Source organism: Thalassophryne amazonica, chromosome 12, assembly GCF_902500255.1.
Source record: "Thalassophryne amazonica chromosome 12, fThaAma1.1, whole genome shotgun sequence".
Classification (NCBI taxonomy): Eukaryota; Metazoa; Chordata; class Actinopteri; order Batrachoidiformes; family Batrachoididae; genus Thalassophryne; species Thalassophryne amazonica.
The window spans coordinates 14,961,478-14,984,047 of record NC_047114.1 but is presented as its reverse complement, the minus strand read 5'-3'; the positions used below and the strand labels follow the sequence as shown (position 1 = coordinate 14,984,047).

Genomic DNA, 22,570 nt, shown 5'->3' with positions numbered 1-22,570 from the left:
ATAATCCGTGTCTGCTACATTTAAGATGCGTGGAATTTAACAAACGCAAATACACTAACGTCTATAAACCCAGAGAATATATTCACGAGAGTTTTAGGCACTAGAGTTTAATGCTGTTATCTGTGGACCCTGAACAGAGTGTCTGAAATGCATTTGTCCTGTCGTGAACGTCTGAGATTACCTTATGCTACCCATAATGCATTGCTGCCTGGCACAGCATGTGCTCTCAAAACCTTAAAAATTAGCACATTACTTTAAAATGAAAACATATATCTGATATTTTCACTTTATAAACTTCAGACATGACAATAAACAGGTAGGTCTCAACAGCTTTAACAGTTTAAAAAATGTTTTTTGCTGTTCTGCTTAGTTTAGTACGTTATCGGTCTAAAAGTTATTGGACGGTAATTCATCTGAAGATAATTAGTCCGATGATGGTTTTTAAATTTATCTAAAAAGATAATCCGATAATGAAAACATTATCTTCGATAATTATCTATTATCGGAAGTGTGCCCACCACTGGTGGTAGGCTGCACTCGATTGGTCCTCTGTGCAGACTTTACCACTCTCTGCAGTGCGTCCTACAGTGCAACCCCATACCACACAGTAAGACAGGAAGTCAGAATAGTCCCCATCTCACAGCTTTAGAAGGACCTGAGGACATCAGCCTCCAGTCCTGCTTTCTTCAACTTCCTCAGGAAATAGAGACGCTGGTGGCCCTTTTTCCTTACAGCTGTGGTGTTGGTATGCCAGATGAGGGTGTTGGTCAGGTATGCCCCAAGGTACAGTACTTGATGGAGTGGACCATCTCCACAGCTGCACCATCAATGTGGAGAGGTAGTGGAGCAATTCCAGACCTCCAGAAATCCACATTCATCTCTTTTGTCTTTTGGACATTAAGGATAAGGTTAATTTACAAAGCAACGGGCCCCAACGGCATCTCCAGATGGGTGCTGACAGACTGTGCAGACCAACTTGCAGGGATTTTCATCAAAATCTTCAACTGGTACCTGACAGTCTGCTGTCCCGTCATGCCTGAAGACCTCCACCATACTCCCCCTACCTACGAAATCCACTGCAGCCTCAATGACTACCAGCCTGTTGCACTCACACGTGTGGTGATAAAGTGTTTTGAAAAACTGGTTAGAAGTCACATCATATCATTCATAACCCCCACTTCAGACCAATACCAATTCACTTAAAAGGCCAACAGGTCAATGGAGGATGTCGAGATCGATGCCCTCCATACCACGCTGACCCATTGGAGCAACAGGGATAACTACACCCATCTTCCCTTTGTGGATTACAGTTCAGCATTCAACACCATCCTCCCCCATGGTCTCGAGAGGAAACTGCTGAACCTCAGTTGATCTCATTCCACATGTCTTTGGTTTAAAGACTTTCTGTCATATTGCTGACAGAGAGTCAGGACTGGCTCTCACGTATCCACAGCTCTCACATTCGGAACCGGTTCTCTTCAAGGCTGCATGCTGAGCCCACTGCTCCACCCTCTAAATCTCTGACTGCACTCCTACCCAGACCAGCAACACCTTCATTAAGTATGCGGATGACACTACAGTGGTAGGCTGTATCACTGGAGGAAATGTTTCTGCCTACCAGGAGGAGGTGGAACAGCTGACAGCGTGGTGTAGAGAAAATAACCTGCTCCTGAACACGTCCAAAACCAAGGAGCTTATCATAGACTTCAGGAGAAACAAAACAGACCCATTATCATTGGAGGGACCTGTGTGGAAAGTAAGGGTGTAACGGTACATGTATTTGTATTGAACCGTTTCAGTACGGGACTTTTGGTTAGGTACAAGGCTGTGCACGGGTGAGTTTGCGTTGTGTGTGTTTGCATTCAGACTTACCAACTTCACAACTTTCTCACTAAATCTGGTGACTTTCCAAACTCTCTTGACAACTTATTTTCTCAAAAGCGACTAGCGACAAATCTAGCTATTTTTCCTGGTGTTACCGGAGACTTTTCTGAGGTTTGGCGACTGAAAGTGAAAGTCTCTGTTGTCACCGAGTGGCAGCGGGTCTCCCCCTCCTCTGCTGCCTGCAGCAGCCTGTAAAGCTCTGAGCGGAGGGATATCTACAATCCTCCTCAGTCTACTGACCTCGTTTGCTGCGCTGTGAATAAATAGCCCCCAGACTTTGAGCAGCCCTGGCCTTGAGAAGTTATTTTATTTTAATAAGCGATGGCCAATTTTAATGGCAAAATAAATAAACAAACCAACAATCAAGTTCATTTGTGGTTCTAAATATTTTAAAGGTGGTTTTACTCACTTTTTAGCCTTTCCCACAACTTTTGTTTTCATAACTTTATTTAAAAAGATATATCAAATCAAATCAAATCAATTTTATTTATATAACGCCAAATCACAACAAACAGTTGCCCCAAGGCGCTTTATATTGTAAGGCAAGGCCATACAATAATTACGTAAAAACCCCAACGGTCAAAACGACCCCCTGTAAGCAAGCACTTGGCGACAGTGGGAAGGAAAAACTCCCTTTTAACAGGAAGAAACCTCCAGCAGAACCAGGCTCAGGGAGGGGCAGTCCTCTGTTGGGACTGGTTGGGGCTGAGGGAGAGAACCAGGAAAAAGACATGCTGTGGAGGGGAGCAGAGATCAATCACTAATGATTAAATGCAGAGTGGTGCATACAGAGTAAAAAGAGAAAGAAACACTCAGTGCATCATGGGAACCCCCCAGCAGTCTAAGTCTATAGCAGCATAACTAAGGGATGGTTCAGGGTCACCTGATCCAGCCCTAACTATAAGCTTTAGCAAAAAGGAAAGTTTTAAGCCTAATCTTAAAAGTAGAGAGGGTGTCTGTCTCCCTGATCTGAATTGGGAGCTGGTTCCACAGGAGAGGAGCCTGAAAGCTGAAGGCTCTGCCTCCCATTCTACTCTTACAAACCCTAGGAACTACAAGTAAGCCTGCAGTCTGAGAGTGAAGCGCACTATTGGGGTGATATGGTACTATGAGGTCCCTAAGATAAGATGGGACCTGATTATTCAAAACCTTATAAGTAAGAAGAAGAATTTTAAATTCTATTCTAGAATTAACAGGAAGCCAATGAAGAGAGGCCAATATGGGTGAGATATGCTCTCTCCTTCTAGTCCCCGTTAGTACTCTAGCTGCAGCATTTTGAATTAACTGAAGGCTTTTCAGGGAACTTTTAGGACAACCTGATAATAATGAATTACAATAGTCCAGCCTGGAGGAAATAAATGCATGAATTAGTTTTTCAGCATCACTCTGAGACAAGACCTTTCTAATTTTAGAGATATTGCGTAAATGCAAAAAAGCAGTCCTACATATTTGTTTAATATGTGCATTGAATGACATATATTAACAAACATTAAACATATAAAGAGATAGAAAATAAAATAAATTATACAAAAGTAAAGCGATTCTTTAACATTAATTCTCTTTTAAAAAAAAATCCATTACAGAGTGTGACAGTTTTGGACAAGTTAATTTTTCTGGCAAAAAATATTAAGGTTGAATAAAATTGAACAGGGCTTCATGCTGGAACTGATGTGTTGCTCTTTCCTTGTGGAAAAGTTTTGTTAAAAGCTATTTACTAGGAATCAATTTTTTTATACAATTTTTATACATTTGAGAAGATTTTATGTACGAGGTCTGTTAGAAAAGTATCGTACCTTTTTATTTTTTTCAAAAAACTATATGGATTTGAATCATGTGTGATTACATCAGCCAAGCTTGAACCTTCGTGCGCATGCGTGAGTTTTTTCACGCCTGTCGGTTGCGTCATTTGCCTGTGGGCAGGCTTTGAGTGGGCACTGGTCCACCCCTCTCGTCGTTGTTTCATTGCGAGGAAATGGCGGAATGATTTGGGCTTTTTTTCCATCAGAATTTTTTCAGAAACTGTTAGAGACAGGCAGCTGGAAACCATTTGAAAAATTTATCTGGCTTTCGGTGAAAATTTTACGGGCTTCACGGAGAATAAGGAGTGTTGCTACAGCTTTAAGGACTGCCCACAATGGCGCATGGTGAACCGCGCTCTGAGCCACCATCGAGAGGCAGAAACCACCACATCATTTCTAAACGGATGGCTCTGTGGATCCGGGACCATCGTGTGCAATCTCTGGTTATCACAAGAGCTGGACATCAGCCATTTTCCGGCAGATTTCACTTTTAACAAGAGATTTTGTCATGGAAAGCCGCGCGGAGGTTCGCGCATCACGACCGATTCACTGATGAAGCGAGACAAAGGAACACCTCAGTTTCTGAGTGTTAAAGGACAAGTTGGGACATGCCTATCTCGGCTTTCAATGCTTACCAGTCGAGTGAGTATAAGAGAAATTGTGGATAGCTTTTTCGAATGGTTTCCAGCTGCCTGTCTCTAACAGTTTCTGAAAAAATTATGATGGAAAAAAAGCCCAAATCATTCCACCATTTCCTCGCAATGAAACGACGACGAGAGGGGTGGGGCAGTGCTCACTCAAAGCCTGCTCACAGGCGAATGACGCAACCGACAGACGTAGAAAAACTCACGCATGCGCACGAAGGTTCAAGCTTGGCTGACATAAAAACATATGAATCAAATCCATATAGTTTTTGAAAAAAATAAAAAGGTCCGTTGCTTTTATAACAGACCTCATAACTTATTACCAGGCAGCACTTTGCAATTATTTTATTTTCCTGTTTGTATAATGTTACAATAAATTGTTGGTTTAAACAACAAGCAGATTTAGGTTTTGCATTTTGTTCCCAAACTGTACCAAAAATGAACCGAACTGTGACCTCAAAACTGAGGTACGTATCGAACCGTGATTTTTGTCTATCGTTACAGCCCTAGTGGAAAGGTGTCAGAGACTTCCGTTTCCTGGGAGTCCACATAGAGAAGAAACTGACGTGGGACAGGAACACCACACACTTGGTAAAGAAGGCACAGCAAAGACTCCACTTTCTGAGAATCCTCAGGAAAAATAACATAAACCAGAGATTCCTCTTGTCATTTTACCGCTCTACCATGGAGATCATCATCACATACTGCCTCTGTACATTACTTGCCAGCTTCACAGTGGCAAACAGGAAGGAGCTCCAGAGAGTTACCACAATGGGAAAGAAGATCTGAGTGCCCTCTACCCACAATGGGGGACCTTCATGGCTCTGACTGTCTCAGGAGAGCCAACACCATCCTGAAGGACTCATGCCACTCTGGACACTCTCTGTTTGAGCTACTGGCATCAGGCAGATGGTACAGGGCCATTAAAGCAAGTACAAATAGATTGAAAATCAGTTTCTACCCAACTGCTGTTACAGCTTTGAATGCCACTGGAACCAAATAGCCAGGTCACATGACACACTTGAGTGCAATATTTGTTTTTGTGCAATATCCACAATTTTGTACAGTATATACTTTTCTCTTTTTTATGTGCAGTCTCTTTTTGCTACTACATTCTTATAGTTTTTTTTTTATTTTTTAAATTGCGCTCTGGACATACTTTTTTCATTTAGTTAAATTTTATGTTTCTTTTTCTTTTCTTCTTCAGACCTTTAAAGTCTGTTCATGGCTTACTCGGGTTTACAGTTGCGCTGAAAGGCTTGCACCTTATCTTTTGTTGTACAGGTTACACTGACAAATAAAGTATCTGTATCTGTATTTTCTCCACACAACCAAGCCAGGTGCTCCAACTCCAGCCTGATCCATCCCCTTGGGTGTGAGTCCAACCAATACTGTGTCTGTGGACGTCACCACAAGATTATTCTCATCGTGTGCTTTGCAGTCATAGGTCATGAGTGTATACAGCAGTGGACTGAGCACACATCCCTGGGGTGAACCAGCGTTCAGGACAATGGTGGAAGGTATGTTGTCTTTGTTCCTGACATTCTGTTGCATACAGGTCAGGAAATCCAAGACCCAGTTACGTAAGTTACATAATGTAGAGGAAGCTCCCCATGCTGCCATCTTGGACATCAGTTTCTGCGGGATTATTGTATTAAATGCAGAACTGATTTCCAGAAACAGTAGCCTCACGTAGGAGCCCTTGTTTTCCAGATGAGAGAGGGCCTAGTAGGTCACAGCAGAGATGGCATCAGCTGTAGACCAGTTCTACCTACCTGCATACTGGTGAGACTCTTCAGCTATGTCCTGGTCTATTTCAAGTGATAGGGGTGAGTGCAATATGGTGGTAATCATTAAGGCACAAAGCTGCAGACGACTTTGGCACAGGGATGATTGTTGTTGTCCTTAGGCATGATGGGACTCTAGCCTGGGACAAATTATGTACAACTATGCTGCACAATCAGTCCACCCTGGCAAAACAGTTCTAGAACATTAAAAGCCCCAAATCATCATGACTATGATGAGTATCTGTAAATGGCCTCCACATGCTCTATGGCTCAATGCCCATCTTCTCCTGACTTCCAGCTAAATTCCTCCCACTTGTAGTTAGCGAGAGTTAGGCATTTTTAAAAAAAAATCTGCAAACAATTTTTTTTACCAATAGCTTTTTTTTTTTTTTTTTTTACAATGTGTTCTTATAGGTGTCAAGTAACACCTCCCAATTTATCCATGGCCCGATCCTCATGGAATTGTCTGGAGAGCCAATCAAACTGGATAAAAATATTGAAATCCCCCCCCCCGTATTAACTTTTGAGATGTCAATGTAGGGGTTTTTAGGGGTGCTAAATCTATGCCAGCCATTAGTTTTGAGTAAAAATTACTCATTAACCCTGAAAACTTGATATATCATATTTAAACTATGTATTTTAGGTGAAAAATTAAGTCTAAATTTGCGACAAATCCACTCTGTAAACATTTTAACAAGACATACATGTTATGCACGGCTCAGGATTACCTATCTGCATGTGGAGAAAAAGCAGGAGCAGTGCAAGAAAATATAGAGGATAAAAAATAGGTGACTGGTAGCAGACACTGTTATCCTTCCATGCAGACTGGACCCCGCTCAGTGAGGGATACTGATCCAACACAACAACAGAGTTATTTTTTGGCATGGTAAGTAAATCCTTTTGCTTTCTACAGTTTAGATGACTAGAATGAATGTTGCTAGTGTAGCGGCTGCACTCTGCGTTGTGTTGTTACGACTCCGCCCATTCGCTCCCCTTGGGACGCGAACTCACGAGCTCCGGCATGGGAGTCGGACTCTCTAACCAGAAGGCTAAAACCCAGGGCTCTGGCCTCATGACCAGAGAATCCTTTTGAGCTGTTGGGAGTGAGGTTTACTAACTACATCTGCACAGCGACACCTGCTGGCCTCCGTTACATTCACCCCCCCTAAACTCACTCCCATCCGGGTACACGGCACCATTGTAGCGGCTGCACTCTGCGTTGTGTTGTTATGACTCCGCCTATTCGCTCCCCTTGGGACGCGAACTCACGAGCTCCGGCATGGGAGTCGGACTCTCTAACCAGAAGGCTAAAACCCAGGACTCTGGCCTTGTGACCAGAGAATCCTTTTGAGCTGTTGGGAGTGAGGTTTACTAACTACATCTGCACAGCGACACTTGCTGGCCTCCGTTACACTAGCTAGAATGTAGCTTAAGTTAGCAAACATTATACTAATGTAAAATGTTGTACGTTCGCTATATACGCCATTACAAATACTCTCTGTGTTGATGATCATCTTATAACTTATATGCATAATCAATTAATATGGCTGTATGGACAGATTCTGCAAGCATGAAATGTTTGTGTAGTCAAAAAGAAACTGTTCACCAAACTTTCTTGTCTTTTAGGACAGTATGGAAGCAGATTGTTCCAGAGCCAGTAAAAGACTCTCTCTTCTGACTCCACCAACCTATGAGCAACAGTCTTCCTCTCTCGCCCTACTATTCCCAGAGCTGTAAGTCTAGACTATGCCGGAAACCTCTGCACCCAACTTCCACTTGCAATAACCACTCTTGGACTAGTATGAGGTACTTAAGGTTCTTCAACTCTGAGGCCTCTTCACATGCTTCCCACGGGACTATCACCTGAATCAGGATGGTTTACTTTTCCTCCTCAGACCATATGATGACATCAGGTGTCAGGAAAGTTTGGACAGCCTGAGGGAAATTAAACTTTTTTCCAAGGTCCAAATACATCAATGGTTTTAGCATTTGAGAAACTGAATGACTTGTGAAAGTCAGTGAACCTTTCCTCACCAACAAAGGACCCCCAAGTCACTTGGGTCCACAGCCAGCACCAAGGCCATACAAGCTTCAAGGTGTGAGCCTTGGTCTTTTCAGAATTCTAGACTACAGGATCAAAGGAATCAGGAACAGATGTCACACATGAGAGGAAGGAATAGAATTAAAAAGAATCAAAAGCATTCATAGATTGAAGGCAAAATACTTCTTGTGATTGAGGACACCAACAAAATTTAACAATCTCTTCTTTGACCTGAGGCCTAACTTTCCACAAAATGTCACTGAAATACATTCATATTCCTTCAAGATATTCAAATGACAATGAGGCAGACAGACAACAGACAGAGAAGGAAAAAAATGTAACCAAGGAGATAAGTACCTGGGCAGGACTGACACTTATTGGTTCCTTCAGGATGATCCAGGTGACACTCTCCAGCAGGGGAGGTGTGGTCAAAGAGCCATCATAGGTCCAGAAATGTTGAGAATTAGGAAGAAGAGTTTTTGGGTCAAAGAAAGAAAGGTCAGTCTGCTTTCCCTGCACAGGTGAGAGAGACAAAGAAAGGAAAAAATTCAAACCTCTGTTGGTCGTTACTGAATATGATGATGTTATTTTATAATTTAGTTGTTCAAATTTAAATCCTTGTCCACTCAAATAAACACATGAAATTCTGAGTTCAGTTCATTGCCCTGGCAACTGCCCTTACCTTTGTCATCTTGACCAAGACTCTTGACCAAGACTTTGACTGGTCCAGACAACCAAGGCAGATATCTCTCATCTCTGTATTACTTTCATCTGTGGCCCAAACTCAGCGTGAGTCTTTCCAATAGTTTGTGGTTCAATGTGGATGTTAAAGTGGGCCTTGTCCTGTTCCAGCAGGCATCTCAGTAAGTAACCTTGAGTCTTTTATTCTCACAAATCTACCCCTAGCAAACATAATTATGAATGTGTGCAATCACAAGCTCTTGTCAGTCATTTCCATTGCAGGAATGGCATCACTGGCTGCTGAGGAAGACCAGCTGATTTTTTGTTTTGATTGACAACTACAAACCACAATCCATTCAGTCTGCCAAACTGATTAATAATTGTCAAGCACAGTGAGCACTCTTGATCAGCCTTGTCCAAAATCCCCATGTGTCACCATCCTTGGTCTCATAATGTCATGCTGGATGACTTTCCCTATCAGTGCAATACTGCTGAAGAGCTGAGCAGTAAGGACTCCATCCTCCCTGCCTATATAGTTGAGGATGTCATGACACACGTTGATCTGCAGGTGAGACAGCACAACACTGTGCTTGGGACGCATACTTCTTGCCCAAAGGACTGGTTTGTTCTTGACATCCTCTACCCACATGTGCTGTAGTGGTGTTTCAGTTAGTGGTAAATATATCATCCCATGGTTTGATACACTTAAGCCATTGTCAGCCACAGGCTGTGATGGCCCTCACATGAAGACAGGAATTTGTTTGTGTGTGTGTGTGTGTGTGTGTGTGTGTGTGTGTGTGTGTGTGTGTGTGTGTGTGTGTGTGTGTGTGTGTGTGTGTGTGTGTGTGTGTGTAAAGGTGGGGGGTGTCAAAGTCCATCACCACATCAATGAAGTGGCACCTGGGCATTGTATTGGGTGAGCTTTTACCTGTTGGCATGAAGTATGGAGGGGAACCTGTGTGCCCCATAGCCGCTATGGTACCCATGAAGGCCCAATAGGAACCCTGAACACAAGATGGCTAATGGGGCTCTGGTGAAACAAGAAGTCGTCAATAGCAGATCAGGTGGAGGAGGTGATGCCTTTGTCAACTAACAGCTGTGAAGGTGGATGAAGGCTGCATCAGATCCTCAGACCCGATCGTCTGGGGTTTCCCAGCCATCAGACCAGGCTAAGTGACAGGATTTCCCTCAGAGCCTGGTTCTAACTCTGTTTTACCAGTGTTATGTGTTAGTTTCTCCACTAGATGGCGCACTCAGTTTTGTTTCACACCTGGATCAGATGAGTGACTGATTACTGACAGACTATTTAAACCCTGACTTTCTGTTCATGTAATGCCAGATACTTGTGTGCTGTGTTTATCTGTTGCCTTGCTTGCCTCTTTTGCTTCACCAGCTTCCAGAGCCACCTTCGATGATCCAGGCAGTCTCCAAGAGGATCAAGCCTTAATGCCACCCTGTGACCTTGACTGCATCTTCCAGCTGTGCATTTAAGACACAGAAGGGTCCCACAGCAAAAGCTCAGGTAACCTGGCCTCCCCTCTAATTCTTGTATTAGAGTGAACTGTCTTTTCCTGATGTTCCAAACAATTCTGGTACACGTCCCGAGCGGACCTGGATCCTGGCTCACAGCAACGTCACTTTGGAACTCCTCAGCTCTTGGTGCAGAGCACGCCTCAACTACACACCAGTTACATTCCTCCTCATCTCAGTGATATCCCGTTCTCACTCTTGCCTGTTTGTGTTATGATAAAGAACTGTTCCAAGAACTCTTCCTAAGAACCGCATAAATTCTGATATCAAACAATTGAGAGCCCAGCTTTATCAAGTCCTGCTTAATTGGAACTGCGTTACAGCATGCAGCACTTGACCTCTGACCTTTGGACACAACTTCAGAACTATGAACAATTCCTGAACAGTGAAGTTAAAAAGAGAACTTTATTTCCTGACCTCTGAAACAACCTGTGCTAAACCTTTTATGAACTGCGACTGTTTTCAGGTTCCAGCATTACGAGTGCATTCACTCACCCTGTGTTACTTTATTCCCCATAATTCCTGGTCTTGGACGCAAGCGTTCCACCTGGTCCTGAACCCTGAAACCTTAGTTGATATTATCCTTCAAGACTTTCTCGAGATCCTGCAGCTCCTTCATTTCACTGCGAGGAGGCGGGCCATCTCGCCACACTGCAGGCAACCCAGCACAGCACCTTTACTTTATTTATTATAAATAAATATATTTTCCTTTGTACTCTTCTCCATGTCCAGCTCCCTGCATGTGGGTTCATTGCCTGCAACAGTTCGGTCCCACCCGAACTTCTAACCTTAACACTAAGGATTGACTAAAGACTGTGTGTTTGTTGACATGCAATGACATTGCGAAGTTAATTAAACACACGCACAGACTCTCAAAAATGAGCAGCTATCTCAATGAGAAAAAGTGATGTAACAATTTGCATAGACTTTTAAAAGTTATTTTAACTTAAAGTTACTGCAGCTTAACTAGAGAAGTCTTGTGGCATTAATTAATTTTAATTAATTCATTTCTTGTGGCAATCATTAATTTTTGATCAGTAAAGAGGGACAGGGGAAGGATTGTGAAGCTGCTTCTAAGACTGAGCAGCCCTATTTAGGATCTGTTCTGCTCATCCTGAACCGGGAGGTGCTAGAATAGGTGCATAGTCTGCTTCACATTAACCTGACTGGATTACAGGTCTTGTCTGGAGTCCAGAAGGTCACCAGCTCTGATACAAAAACACAAGTGATGAAATTTGGCACTTGGAACATATGAACCTTGATGTACAACAAAAAGTCAGGCTAACCAGAAAGCTAAACAGCTCTTATCTCTCACGAACTCAAGAAACTTGACCTCGACATCATCACCTTCAGTGAAACAAGAGCAGATGAAAGCCAGCTATGGGAGGAGCACTTTCTTCTGGAAAGGGCTTCCTGAGGAGAAACAACAAATCCACAGCATAGGGTTTGCCATCAAGAACTCTCTCTCCTTCCACAACTGCCTGAACTCCCAGTGGGTGTCAGTGAACGGCTGGCAACACGCCGTCTCCAACTTGCTATTGAACGTCATGCCACTATCATCAGTGCTTGTGCATCAACACTTGATGCTGACCATGAAGAAAAGGAAACCTCCTACACCAAGCTGGACACCATTCATTGACGAAAATGAGGCGCTTTTCATCACAATATCACAAACTAATAGATTAATGTATATTTCGTGCTGCTGAATCACGACTTGCTGTGAGACCAGGTTCTATTTCCCTATACTATTCATTATCTTTGTGGCAACAATTCTCCATCTGATTAAGGACAACGTGCCACCATTAATTGATATTGTGTACAAAATGGATAGAAAGCTCTTCAATCTGAGCCGACTGAAAGCCATGTAGAAGCTCATCATCACTTCGCTCCTGGACTTCCAGTATGCCGAGGATAGCAGCATATCACCCTTTACACAAGAAGGTCTTCATAATATCCTTGAAACCTTTGATGAAGCCTACACCAAATTTGGTCTTCACATCAACCTGAAGAAGATACAGATCCTGTACCAGCCTCCACCTAACATGGTCAATCCAAAGCTCACGACTTTGAAACTGCATGGACAGGTCCTGGAGAACATGACCCACTTTCCATACATCCATCCAACATTGACTCAAGTGTGCAAGAACTGCCTTCGGCCAGCTATGCACCCATGTTTTCAACAGCAGAGACTTTTGACATGAGACAAAACTCCTCATCTACAAAGCTGCTGTTGTGTCAATGCTGCTATATGGGTCAGAGAACTGGTCCACCTCCCACCACCACCTGAAGATCCTCGTGTAATTCCACCAATGTTGTCTGAGAAGTATCCTACAGGATACCAGCCTCTAAGGAACTGATACGCCCAGCATGTTCCATCACCATAACTTGTGTTTGATCCAGTTTTGCTTCCAAGGCTGTGGTCTTCCAGTAAGCTAGCAATGCTAGCCACGCAAGCAGTCCCGCATGGAGCTGAATCATCACTTTCACTCTTTTGTTGGTTGTTTAGTGGATTTTGACAGTGTTAAGGCATACACAAAATAAACATCCAATGAGTACAATTAAATTGTCAGTGTTAATGGAACACAATGCACATTTACTATCATAAATCACTGCAAAACTGGCTCAACCCAATGCGTAAAAGCTTGGATTGCCCATACAATTTAACACTCCTTATCTCAGAGTTTATTATAGTAGGCCCATAGTGTCATAGTTTATTAAGGTGAATCAAATTAAAAGACCAGTGACTTTACAGTGCAAGATATATACAGACATCAGAAGGCTTCCTGGCTTGGTGGGCAACATTAATCCCTTTTTCTGATTAGCCAATGAGAGGTAAGACAGTTTCTGAAGACATTGATATGAAAAGATGTAAAACTGTAAATTTTGCTTTGGACTGGAAGTACCAAAACTTTAGTGGAACTGTTGATCATATAATGATTTGAAAAAATCACATCTTAAATGTGCACAACAATTCATAATTCATAGCATAATTTTGTGTTTTTAAATTGAATACAACAATGATTCATGGTGACTGATCACACGTTTCTTGTGAAAGTTTACCTTTGTCTTAACTGCATCGAGGAGATCCAGTAGTTTCTGCAGCCTGGGATTGGCTGGTCCAATCTGAAGTTTAAAGCATACAAACAAACGTCTTTTCACTTTCTTCTAACTCTATACATCACATAGTGTCCAGTTGTCCACAGTCTGACGACAGATTGACAGGTTGTCAATGGACTCACCTTAAGAAAGACCCCAAGAACAGCCAGTCCATCAGGTTTGGTAACTGCCTCCCCAAAGCTGGGGTACTTGTTGTTCCAATGTACCAGGTGAAGCTGATGTGTGGAAAGATGTTTGACTGTTTAAACATGGCCAGGGTGTGATGCCATTTATCTAAACATTATATAAAGTAAGTAGTGGCCTGAAGATTAGAGACGTGAACTTCCCATAAGATAGACAAGTCCATAAGAGAGGCTTTCTGACCAGACAAGAAAATGTGGGTGAAGAAAAAGAAACAGCTGTCATCATACCCTAAATGCCATCAATAATGGGCCTTTCAGCAGGTGGAGGGGTGTCTAGGGGTCCAATCTCAAAAAAAAAAAAAAAAAAAAAAAAAAAAAAATTGGAAGGGAGGCAATATAATGGGCACATATGAACTTCTCTGGCCTCTTGAACTGGCTGTGAATCATAGATAGTCCACAGCAGGGATTGAAACAAGAAGTGACACTCTTTAGTTTCAGGAAGCTGTTGAATAAAGACTGTGATATTCCATTCCTGATCTTTTAATAGAAACATGATGAAATAATTATTTTTTTCTGTGTTTGAGTGAATTCCCTCAAGGTCCATGCTCTGGCTTCATCATACCTCCAAAGATATACAGATTAGGTGAACTTGAAACTGTAAATTGACCATAGATCTTGATGTTTTTGTCTGTTTTGATGTAAGAGGATGCTGGCTTCTCATCGCTTCTCATCCTGATCAATTTCTGTTTTAAGTGACTTTGGGTTCCTTGCCAAGTGAAATAGAGAACTAAATTATTATTATTATTATTATTATTAATAGAAGTAACACTGTTATTCCACAGTGTTACTGCACTGCTATTCTGCAGTGTTACTGTGCTGTTATTCTACAGTGTTACTGAGCTGTTATGCTAATGTTACTGTGTTGTTATTCCAGCGTTACTGATCTTTTATTCTAGTTGTACTGTGCTGTTATTCCACAGTGTTTCGATGCTGTTATTCCACAGTGTTACTGCACTGGTATTCTACAGTGTTACTGAACTGTTATGCTCGTGTTACTGTGCTGTTATTCCACAGTGTTACTGAGCTGTTATTCTACAGTGTTACTGTGCTGTTATTCTACAGTGTTACTGAACTGTTATGCTTGTGTTACTGTGCTGTTATTCCACAGTGTTACTGCCCTGTTCTTCTCATGTTATTGTGCTGTTTTTTCTAGTGTTACTGTGCTGTTATTCTTCAGTGTTACTCTATTATTCCACTGTTAATGTGCTGTTATTCCACATTATTACTACACTGTTATTCTAGTGTTACTGCACTCTTATTATTGTTGTTACTGTTCTTAGTGATACTGAGCTGTTATTCTACAGTGTTTCTGAGCTGTTATGCTAATGTTACTGTGTTGTTATTCCACAGCGTTACTGATCTTTTATTCTAGTTGTACTGTGCTGTTATTCCACAGTGTTACTGCACTGGTATTCTACAGTGTTACTGAACTGTTATGCTCGTGTTACTGTGCTGTTATTCCACAGTGTTACTGCCCTGTTCTTCTCATGTTATTGTGTTGTTTTTTCTAGTGTTACTGTGCTGTTATTCTTCAGTGTTACTCTATTATTCCACTGTTAATGTGCTGTTATTCCACATTATTACTACACTGTTATTCTAGTGTTACTGCACTCTTATTATTGTTGTTACTGTTCTTAGTGATACTGAGCTGTTATTCTACAGTGTTTCTGAGCTGTTATGCTAATGTTACTGTGTTGTTATTCCACAGCGTTACTGAGCTGTTATGCTAATGTTACTGTGTTGTTATTCCACAGCGTTACTGATCTTTATTCTAGTTGTACTGTGCTGTTATTCCACAGTGTTACTGAGCTGTTATTCTACAGTGTTACTGAGCTGTTATTCTACAGTGTTACTGAACTGTTATGCTCGTGTTACTGTGCTGTTATTCCACAGTGTTACTGCCCTGTTCTTCTCATGTTATTGTGCTATTTTTTCTAGTGTTACTGTGCTGTTATTCTTCAGTGTTACTCTATTATTCCACTGTTAATGTGCTGTTATTCCACATTATTACTACACTGTTATTCTAGTGTTACTGCACTCTTATTATTGTTGTTACTGTTCTTAGTGATACTGACCTGTTATTCTACAGTGTTTCTGAGTTGTTATTCCTCATTATTACTGTGCTGTTATTCTAGTGTCAATGTGCTGTTATTATTCCACAGTGTTACTGAGCTGTTATTCTACAGTGTTACTGTGTGTCATGGTCTGGCCCTTTTGGGGCCAGCTGTTATGATTTTGGACCTTTTTTCCATGTTCTGAGCCTCTATGCCATGTCTTCTTATCATTGTCATGTTCATGTTATGTTTGCTTTTGTTTCATTTATTCTCTGTGTATCTTTTCTTTGCCACATATTTTGTTTTGCTTTATTGTTTATTATTTGCTTTCACTCTTGGTCTCTTAGTTGCTTTAGTCTTAGTTTCATTGTTTATCACATTTATTATATTATGCTTTAGTCACAGGGTTTTGTTATTATTTATCGTCAGTGTTTTTTATCTGATTATGTTCCATTTGATATGTATTGCAATTTCTGTTTATCAGTTATCTTGTTTCATTAATTGCATTATTCTGTAGTCATCGGGTTTGTTTATTCTCTGTTTATCAGTAGTTTATTTTGGCTCTTCTCTTTTGTGATTTCAGTTATGTCCAGTTTTGTTTTCAGTTCTCATGTTCATGCTCTGTCCTGGTTATAGTTGTATTTTAATCTGTCCATGGTTTCTGTTTTTGCCTCATCTTCTTTGTTTGCCCCTACACCAGCTCTTGTGTCCTCGTCTGTGACTGACTCTTTTTGTTCTGTGTTTTCTACCACTTCCACTCTTGCACCTGCTCACGTGTCTTTGTCTCTTTCATCACTCCACTCTGTGTTTTCCTGCCTTCACTTTCTTGCACTGTGCACAATCTTTGTCTTCCCCGGTCACGCCCCTTCCAGAACTTTCACTGACACCTGCATCTTGTTTAACTGATTACACCACCAGTTATTTAAGCCCTCACAGTCTCACAGCTCACTGCCAGATCGTTGTCTCTGTACACCTTCCAGCCCAATTCCTTGCTTTGTTCTTGCCTGTAAGTATTTTGACTCTGCCTTGTTTTTGACCTTGACTTTGCCTTGCCTCTGATAGCTCTTACACCGTGTTTTTTGACCTGTGCCTGTTTTTTGTACCACGTCTCAGCCTCTTGTCCTTTTGCTACCTTTGCATCGCTGCTGGACCACCCGTGTACCGAACCCCTGCCTGTTATTAAACCATTTGAACTTTATCAGTCTTGCGAGCTTGCATTTGTGTCCCTCTGGTTTGTGCCTCGCCTGATACTGTGCTGTTATTCCACATTATTACTGTGCTGTTTTTCTAGTGTTACTGTGCTGTTATTGTTACTGTGCTTAGTGTTAGTGAGCTGTTATTCCAGAGTGTTACTGTGCTGTTATTCTGCAGTGTTATTGCACTGTTAGTCTACAGTGTTATTGTGCTGTTATTCCACAGTGTTACTGCACTGGTATTCTACAGCATTACTGCGCTGTTATTCTGCAGTGTTATTGCACTGTTAGTCTACAGTGTTATTGTGCTGTTATTCCACAGTGTTACTGAGCTGTTATTCTACAGCATTACTGCGCTGTTATTCTACAGTGTTACTGAACTGTTATGCTCGTGTTACTGTGCTGTTATTCCACAGTGTTACTGCCCTGTTCTTCTCATGTTATTGTGCTGTTTTTCTAGTGTTACTGTGCTGTTATTCTTCAGTGTTACTCTATTATTCCACTGTTAATGTGCTGGTATTCCACATTATTACTACACTGTTATTCTAGTGTTACTGCACTCTTATTATTGTTGTTACTGTTCTTAGTGATACTGAGCTGTTATTCTACAGTGTTTCTGAGCTGTTATTCCACATTATTACTGTGCTGTTATTCTAGTGTCAATGTGCTGTTATTATTCCACAGTGTTACTGAGCTGTTATTCCACATTGTTACTGAGCTGTTATTCTACAGTGTTACTGTGCTGTTATTCCACATTATTACTGTGCTGTTTTTCTAGTGTTACTGTGCTGTTATTGTTGTTGTTACTGTGCGTAGTGTTAGTGAGCTGTTATTCCAGAGTGTTACTGTGCTGTTATTCTACTGTGTTACTGTGCTGTTATTCTGCAGTGTTACTGCAATGTTTTTCCACAGTGTTACTGCACTGGTATTCTACAGCATTACTGCGCTGTTATTCTACAGTGTTACTGAGCTGTTATTCTACAGTGTTACTGTGCTGTTATTCCACATGATTACTGTGCTGTTATTCTAGTGTTACTGTGCTGTTCTACAGTGTTACTGTGCTGTTATTCCACATTATTACTGTGCTGTTTTTCTAGTGTTACTGTGCTGTTATTGTTATTGTTACTGTGCTCTTAGTGTTAGTGAGCTGTTATTCCACAGTGTTACTGTGCTGTTATTCCACAGTGTTACTGAGCTATTATTCTACAGTGTTACTGTGCTGTTATTCCACATTATTACTGTGCTGTTTTTCTAGTGTTACTGAGCTATTATTCTACAGTGTTACTGCACTGTTAGTCTACAGTGTTATTGTGCTGTTATTCCACAGTGTTACTGCACTGGAATTCTACAGCATTACTGCACTATTATTCTACAGTGTTACTGAACTGTTATGCTCGTGTTACTGTGCTGTTATTCCACAGTGTTACTGCCCTGTTCTTCTCATGTTATTGTGCTGTTTTTCTAGTGTTACTGTGCTGTTATTCTTTAGTGTTACTCTATTATTCCACTGTTAATGTGCTAGTATTCCACATTATTACTACACTGTTATTCTAGTGTTACTGCACTCTTATTATTGTTGTTACTGTTCTTAGTGATACTGAGCTGTTATTCTACAGTGTTTCTGAGCTGTTATTCCACATTATTACTGTGCTGTTATTCTAGTGTCAATGTGCTGTTATTATTCCACAGTGTTACTGAGCTGTTATTCCACATTGTTACTGAGCTGTTATTCTACAGTGTTACTGTGCTGTTATTCCACATTATTACTGTGCTGTTATTCTAGTGTCAATGTGCTGTTATTATTCCACAGTGTTACTGAGCTGTTATTCCACATTGTTACTGAGCTGTTATTCTACAGTGTTACTGTGCTGTTATTCCACATTATTACTGTGCTGTTTTTCTAGTGTTACTGTGCTGTTATTGTTATTGTTACTGTGCTTAGTGTTAGTGAGCTGTTATTCCAGAGTGTTACTGTGCTGTTATTCTACTGTGTTACTGTGCTGTTATTCTGCAGTGTTACTGCAATGTTTTTCCACAGTGTTACTGCACTGGTATTCTACAGCATTACTGCGCTGTTATTCTACAGTGTTACTGAACTGTTATGCTCGTGTTACTGTGCTGTTATTCCACAGTGTTACTGCCCTGTTCTTCTCATGTTATTGTGCTGTTTTTCTAGTGTTACTGTGCTGTTATTCTTCAGTGTTACTCTATTATTCCACTGTTAATGTGCTGTTATTCCACATTATTACTACACTGTTATTCTAGTGTTACTGCACTCTTATTATTGTTGTTACTGTTCTTAGTGATACTGACCTGTTATTCTACAGTGTTTCTGAGTTGTTATTCCACATTATTACTGTGCTGTTATTCTAGTGTCAATGTGCTGTTATTATTCCACAGTGTTACTGAGCTGTTATTCTACAGTGTTACTGTGCTGTTATTCTACAGTGTTACTGAACTGTTATGCTCGTGTTACTGTGCTGTTATTCCACAGTGTTACTGCCCTGTTCTTCTCATGTTATTGTGCTGTTTTTCTAGTGTTACTGTGCTGTTATTCTTCAGTGTTACTCTATTATTCCACTGTTAATGTGCTGTTATTCCACATTATTACTACACTGTTATTCTAGTGTTACTGCACTCTTATTATTGTTGTTACTGTTCTTAGTGATACTGACCTGTTATTCTACAGTGTTTCTGAGTTGTTATTCCACATTATTACTGTGTTGTTATTCTAGTGTCAATGTGCTGTTATTATTCCACAGTGTTACTGAGCTGTTATTCTACAGTGTTACTGTGCTGTTATTCCACATGATTACTGTGCTGTTATTCTAGTGTTACTGTGCTGTTCTACAGTGTTACTGTGCTGTTATTCCACATTATTACTGTGCTGTTTTTCTAGTGTTACTGTGCTGTTATTGTTACTGTGCTCTTAGTGTTAGTGAGCTGTTATTCCACAGTGTCACTGTGCTGTTATTCTGCAGTGTTATTGCAATGTTTTTCTACAGTGTTACTGCACTGTTAGTCTACAGTGTTATTGTGCTGTTATTCCACATTGTTACTGTCCTGTTATTCCACAGTGTTTTTATGCTGTTATTCTACAGTGTTGCTGCTCTGCTATTCTACAGTGTTACTACACTGTTATTCTAGTGTTACTGAGCTGTTATTCCACTGTGTTACGGAGCTGTTATTCCAGTGTTACTGCACTGTTATTCTACAATGTCACTGTGCTATTATTACGCCTACCAAGGACGCAATAAAATCATCTGCATTTATTTCTGCGTCTGTCTTTCTGTTAGCCAGATTATGTCAAAACTACTGCACAGAATTTGACGAAATTCTCACCACATATAGATATTAGGCTATGGACATAGACTCCATTAAATTTTGGATTTGACCCAGACCTGGATCCGGATTGTGGATCAAGATTTTACTTTTTATTGGCTTTGAAGGATGACATTTAAGAAACTACTACTAGGCTTTTAAAGATCATGTCAAAACTACTTCAGAGATTCTCACCAAATTTGCATTACAGACAGATATTAGGCCTTGGAAGACTTCACTGAGTTTTGGAGATGATCTGGATCCAGATTCTGGATCAGGATGCTTCACTTTTTCGGATTTTGAGGATTACATCATAACGTACGGATTTTCACCACATTTTCACCACACATTGGTGTTAGGCCTTGGGAGACTCCATTAAGTTTTCAAGGTGATCTGGATGCAGATTCTGGATCAGGATTTCACTTTGTAGACTTATGACATCAAACAATTACGTCAAAACTACTTCATGGATAGGACATCACAATGTAAAACCAAGATCAGGAAGACACTGTTTCAGCTTGTGAATCAGATTGCAACATCTTGATTACTTGGATCTTTTCTGGATCGGTATGCAATTATTGCATTGTGTTGTGAAATCTTGATCCAGGTAAAGTCCGGGTCATGATGTGAATCACATATCTTTTATTTTGAGTCCTTGTCAACCCTTGCCGGATGTCAGCAATCTCAGATTGTGCTTGTTAATAGATATATACTTATATAGATATATCAACCTCACAGAGAGAGGGTTCACATAGAGATTTTTTTTTTTTTTTTTTTTTACCTGTTCATGGCAAAATAGATTTTTGACCCCTTACAAGGTCAGAAATTATGAAACAATGCATTAAAATTCCTAACTATCTATGGATATTTAGGATAACTATGGATTCCAGATTTATTTTGTGTCACTCCTTTATAGCAATCGTATGAGCAATTGAGTTTCCCCTAGCCCAGGGGTGGGCAATCATGTGCCATGAAGGGCCAAGACACTGCAGGTTTTCCTTGCTACCAATTATCTCAGCAGGTGATTTCATTAATGATCAGGTGTCTCAGCAGGTGATTTTATTGACGATCAGGTGTTTATGTTCAAGGGAGAAGCTCATCAGCAACCCACACGCTGAGGTGATTGGCTGCAAAGAAAACCTGCAGTGCCTCGGCCCTCTTTGCCCAGCCCTGCCCTAGCCCCATATAGGGTTTGAGTGGCAAAAAAAGGCATGGTCAAAAAAAAAAAAAAAAATAGCAACATGAAGATTTGAAGACTCTGTGTATGTGCTAACTGTAGAGAAAGATCCAGTGACTGCAAGGAGAGATCTACTGACTGCAGGGACAGGGCAGTGGACATGTACACCAAGAGTGCCTACATACTGAGAGTGGCCACAACTAGGGATTTGAAGCCATATTCTTTGGTAGCTTGATCCATTCCACACTGTATTTACTATGGCACCTCCACAGTCATACCTGACATATTATCACCCAATTTGTGAATGACAATAATGCATGCACGCATCACCTGCTCTTATATCTTATCTTTAAATGTTAAAACCTGAAAAGAAAACATTTTTACATAGTTTGCACATTTCAGGGGTCCAACACCGTGCTTAATGATAATTTGAGGTTCAACAAGTATTTTAGCACAAAACTCTGCTATTTAACACTCACTTAAATACATACCCCCCCCCCCCCCACACACACACACACACATTTTAGATAATTACATGACAGTTATTAAAGCAAATTACTTTTATAAGGAACTCTTTATCTCTCAACATTTCTGTGGATGCACCAAAATCATTGTTGATTTCCAGAATAATGACATCCAGTGTTGTTTTTTTGTTAGTGATTTTAAAAATATGCATTTCTTGTTTGGCAATGATGAGACTAGCTAATTTAACCCCTTTTTTTTTTACAGCCATAATTATTAAATAAAAGCCTCAAGGGTAGGACCTACACATTATATACAGTGAGGCACATAAGTATTTGATTCACTGTCGATTTTGCAAGTTTTCCCACCTACAAAGAATGAAGAGGTCTGTAATTTTTATTATAGGTTCACTTCAACTGTGAGAGACAGAATTAAAAAACATCAGAAAATCACATTATATGATTTTAAATAATTAATTTGCATTTATTGCATGAAATGAGTATTTGATTCAATAGAAAAACAGACCTTAAGATGTGATACAGAAACCTTTGTTTGAAATTACAGAAGTCAGATGTTTCCTGTAGTTCTTGTCCAAGTTTGGACACACTGCAGCAGGGATTTTGATCCACTCCTCCATACAGATCTTCTCCAGATCTTTCAGGTTTCAAGTTTCAGCTCCCTCCAAAGATATTCTATTG

At 40.7% G+C, this 22,570-nt stretch overlaps 1 protein-coding gene across 1 annotated transcript in view; it reads right to left on the bottom strand.

Moving 5' to 3' along the window:
* Positions 1 to 22,570, bottom strand: part of cahz (carbonic anhydrase) — a 42,569-nt gene that overhangs the window by 8,815 nt on the left and 11,184 nt on the right. The window contains exons 4-6 of the mRNA XM_034183297.1: positions 13,606 to 13,698; positions 13,427 to 13,489; positions 8,513 to 8,668 (exon numbers count right to left, since the gene is read on the bottom strand). Of these exons, the coding sequence (XP_034039188.1) occupies positions 8,513 to 8,668; positions 13,427 to 13,489; positions 13,606 to 13,698 (312 nt within the window). The remainder of the gene's footprint in view (positions 1 to 8,512; positions 8,669 to 13,426; positions 13,490 to 13,605; positions 13,699 to 22,570) is intronic.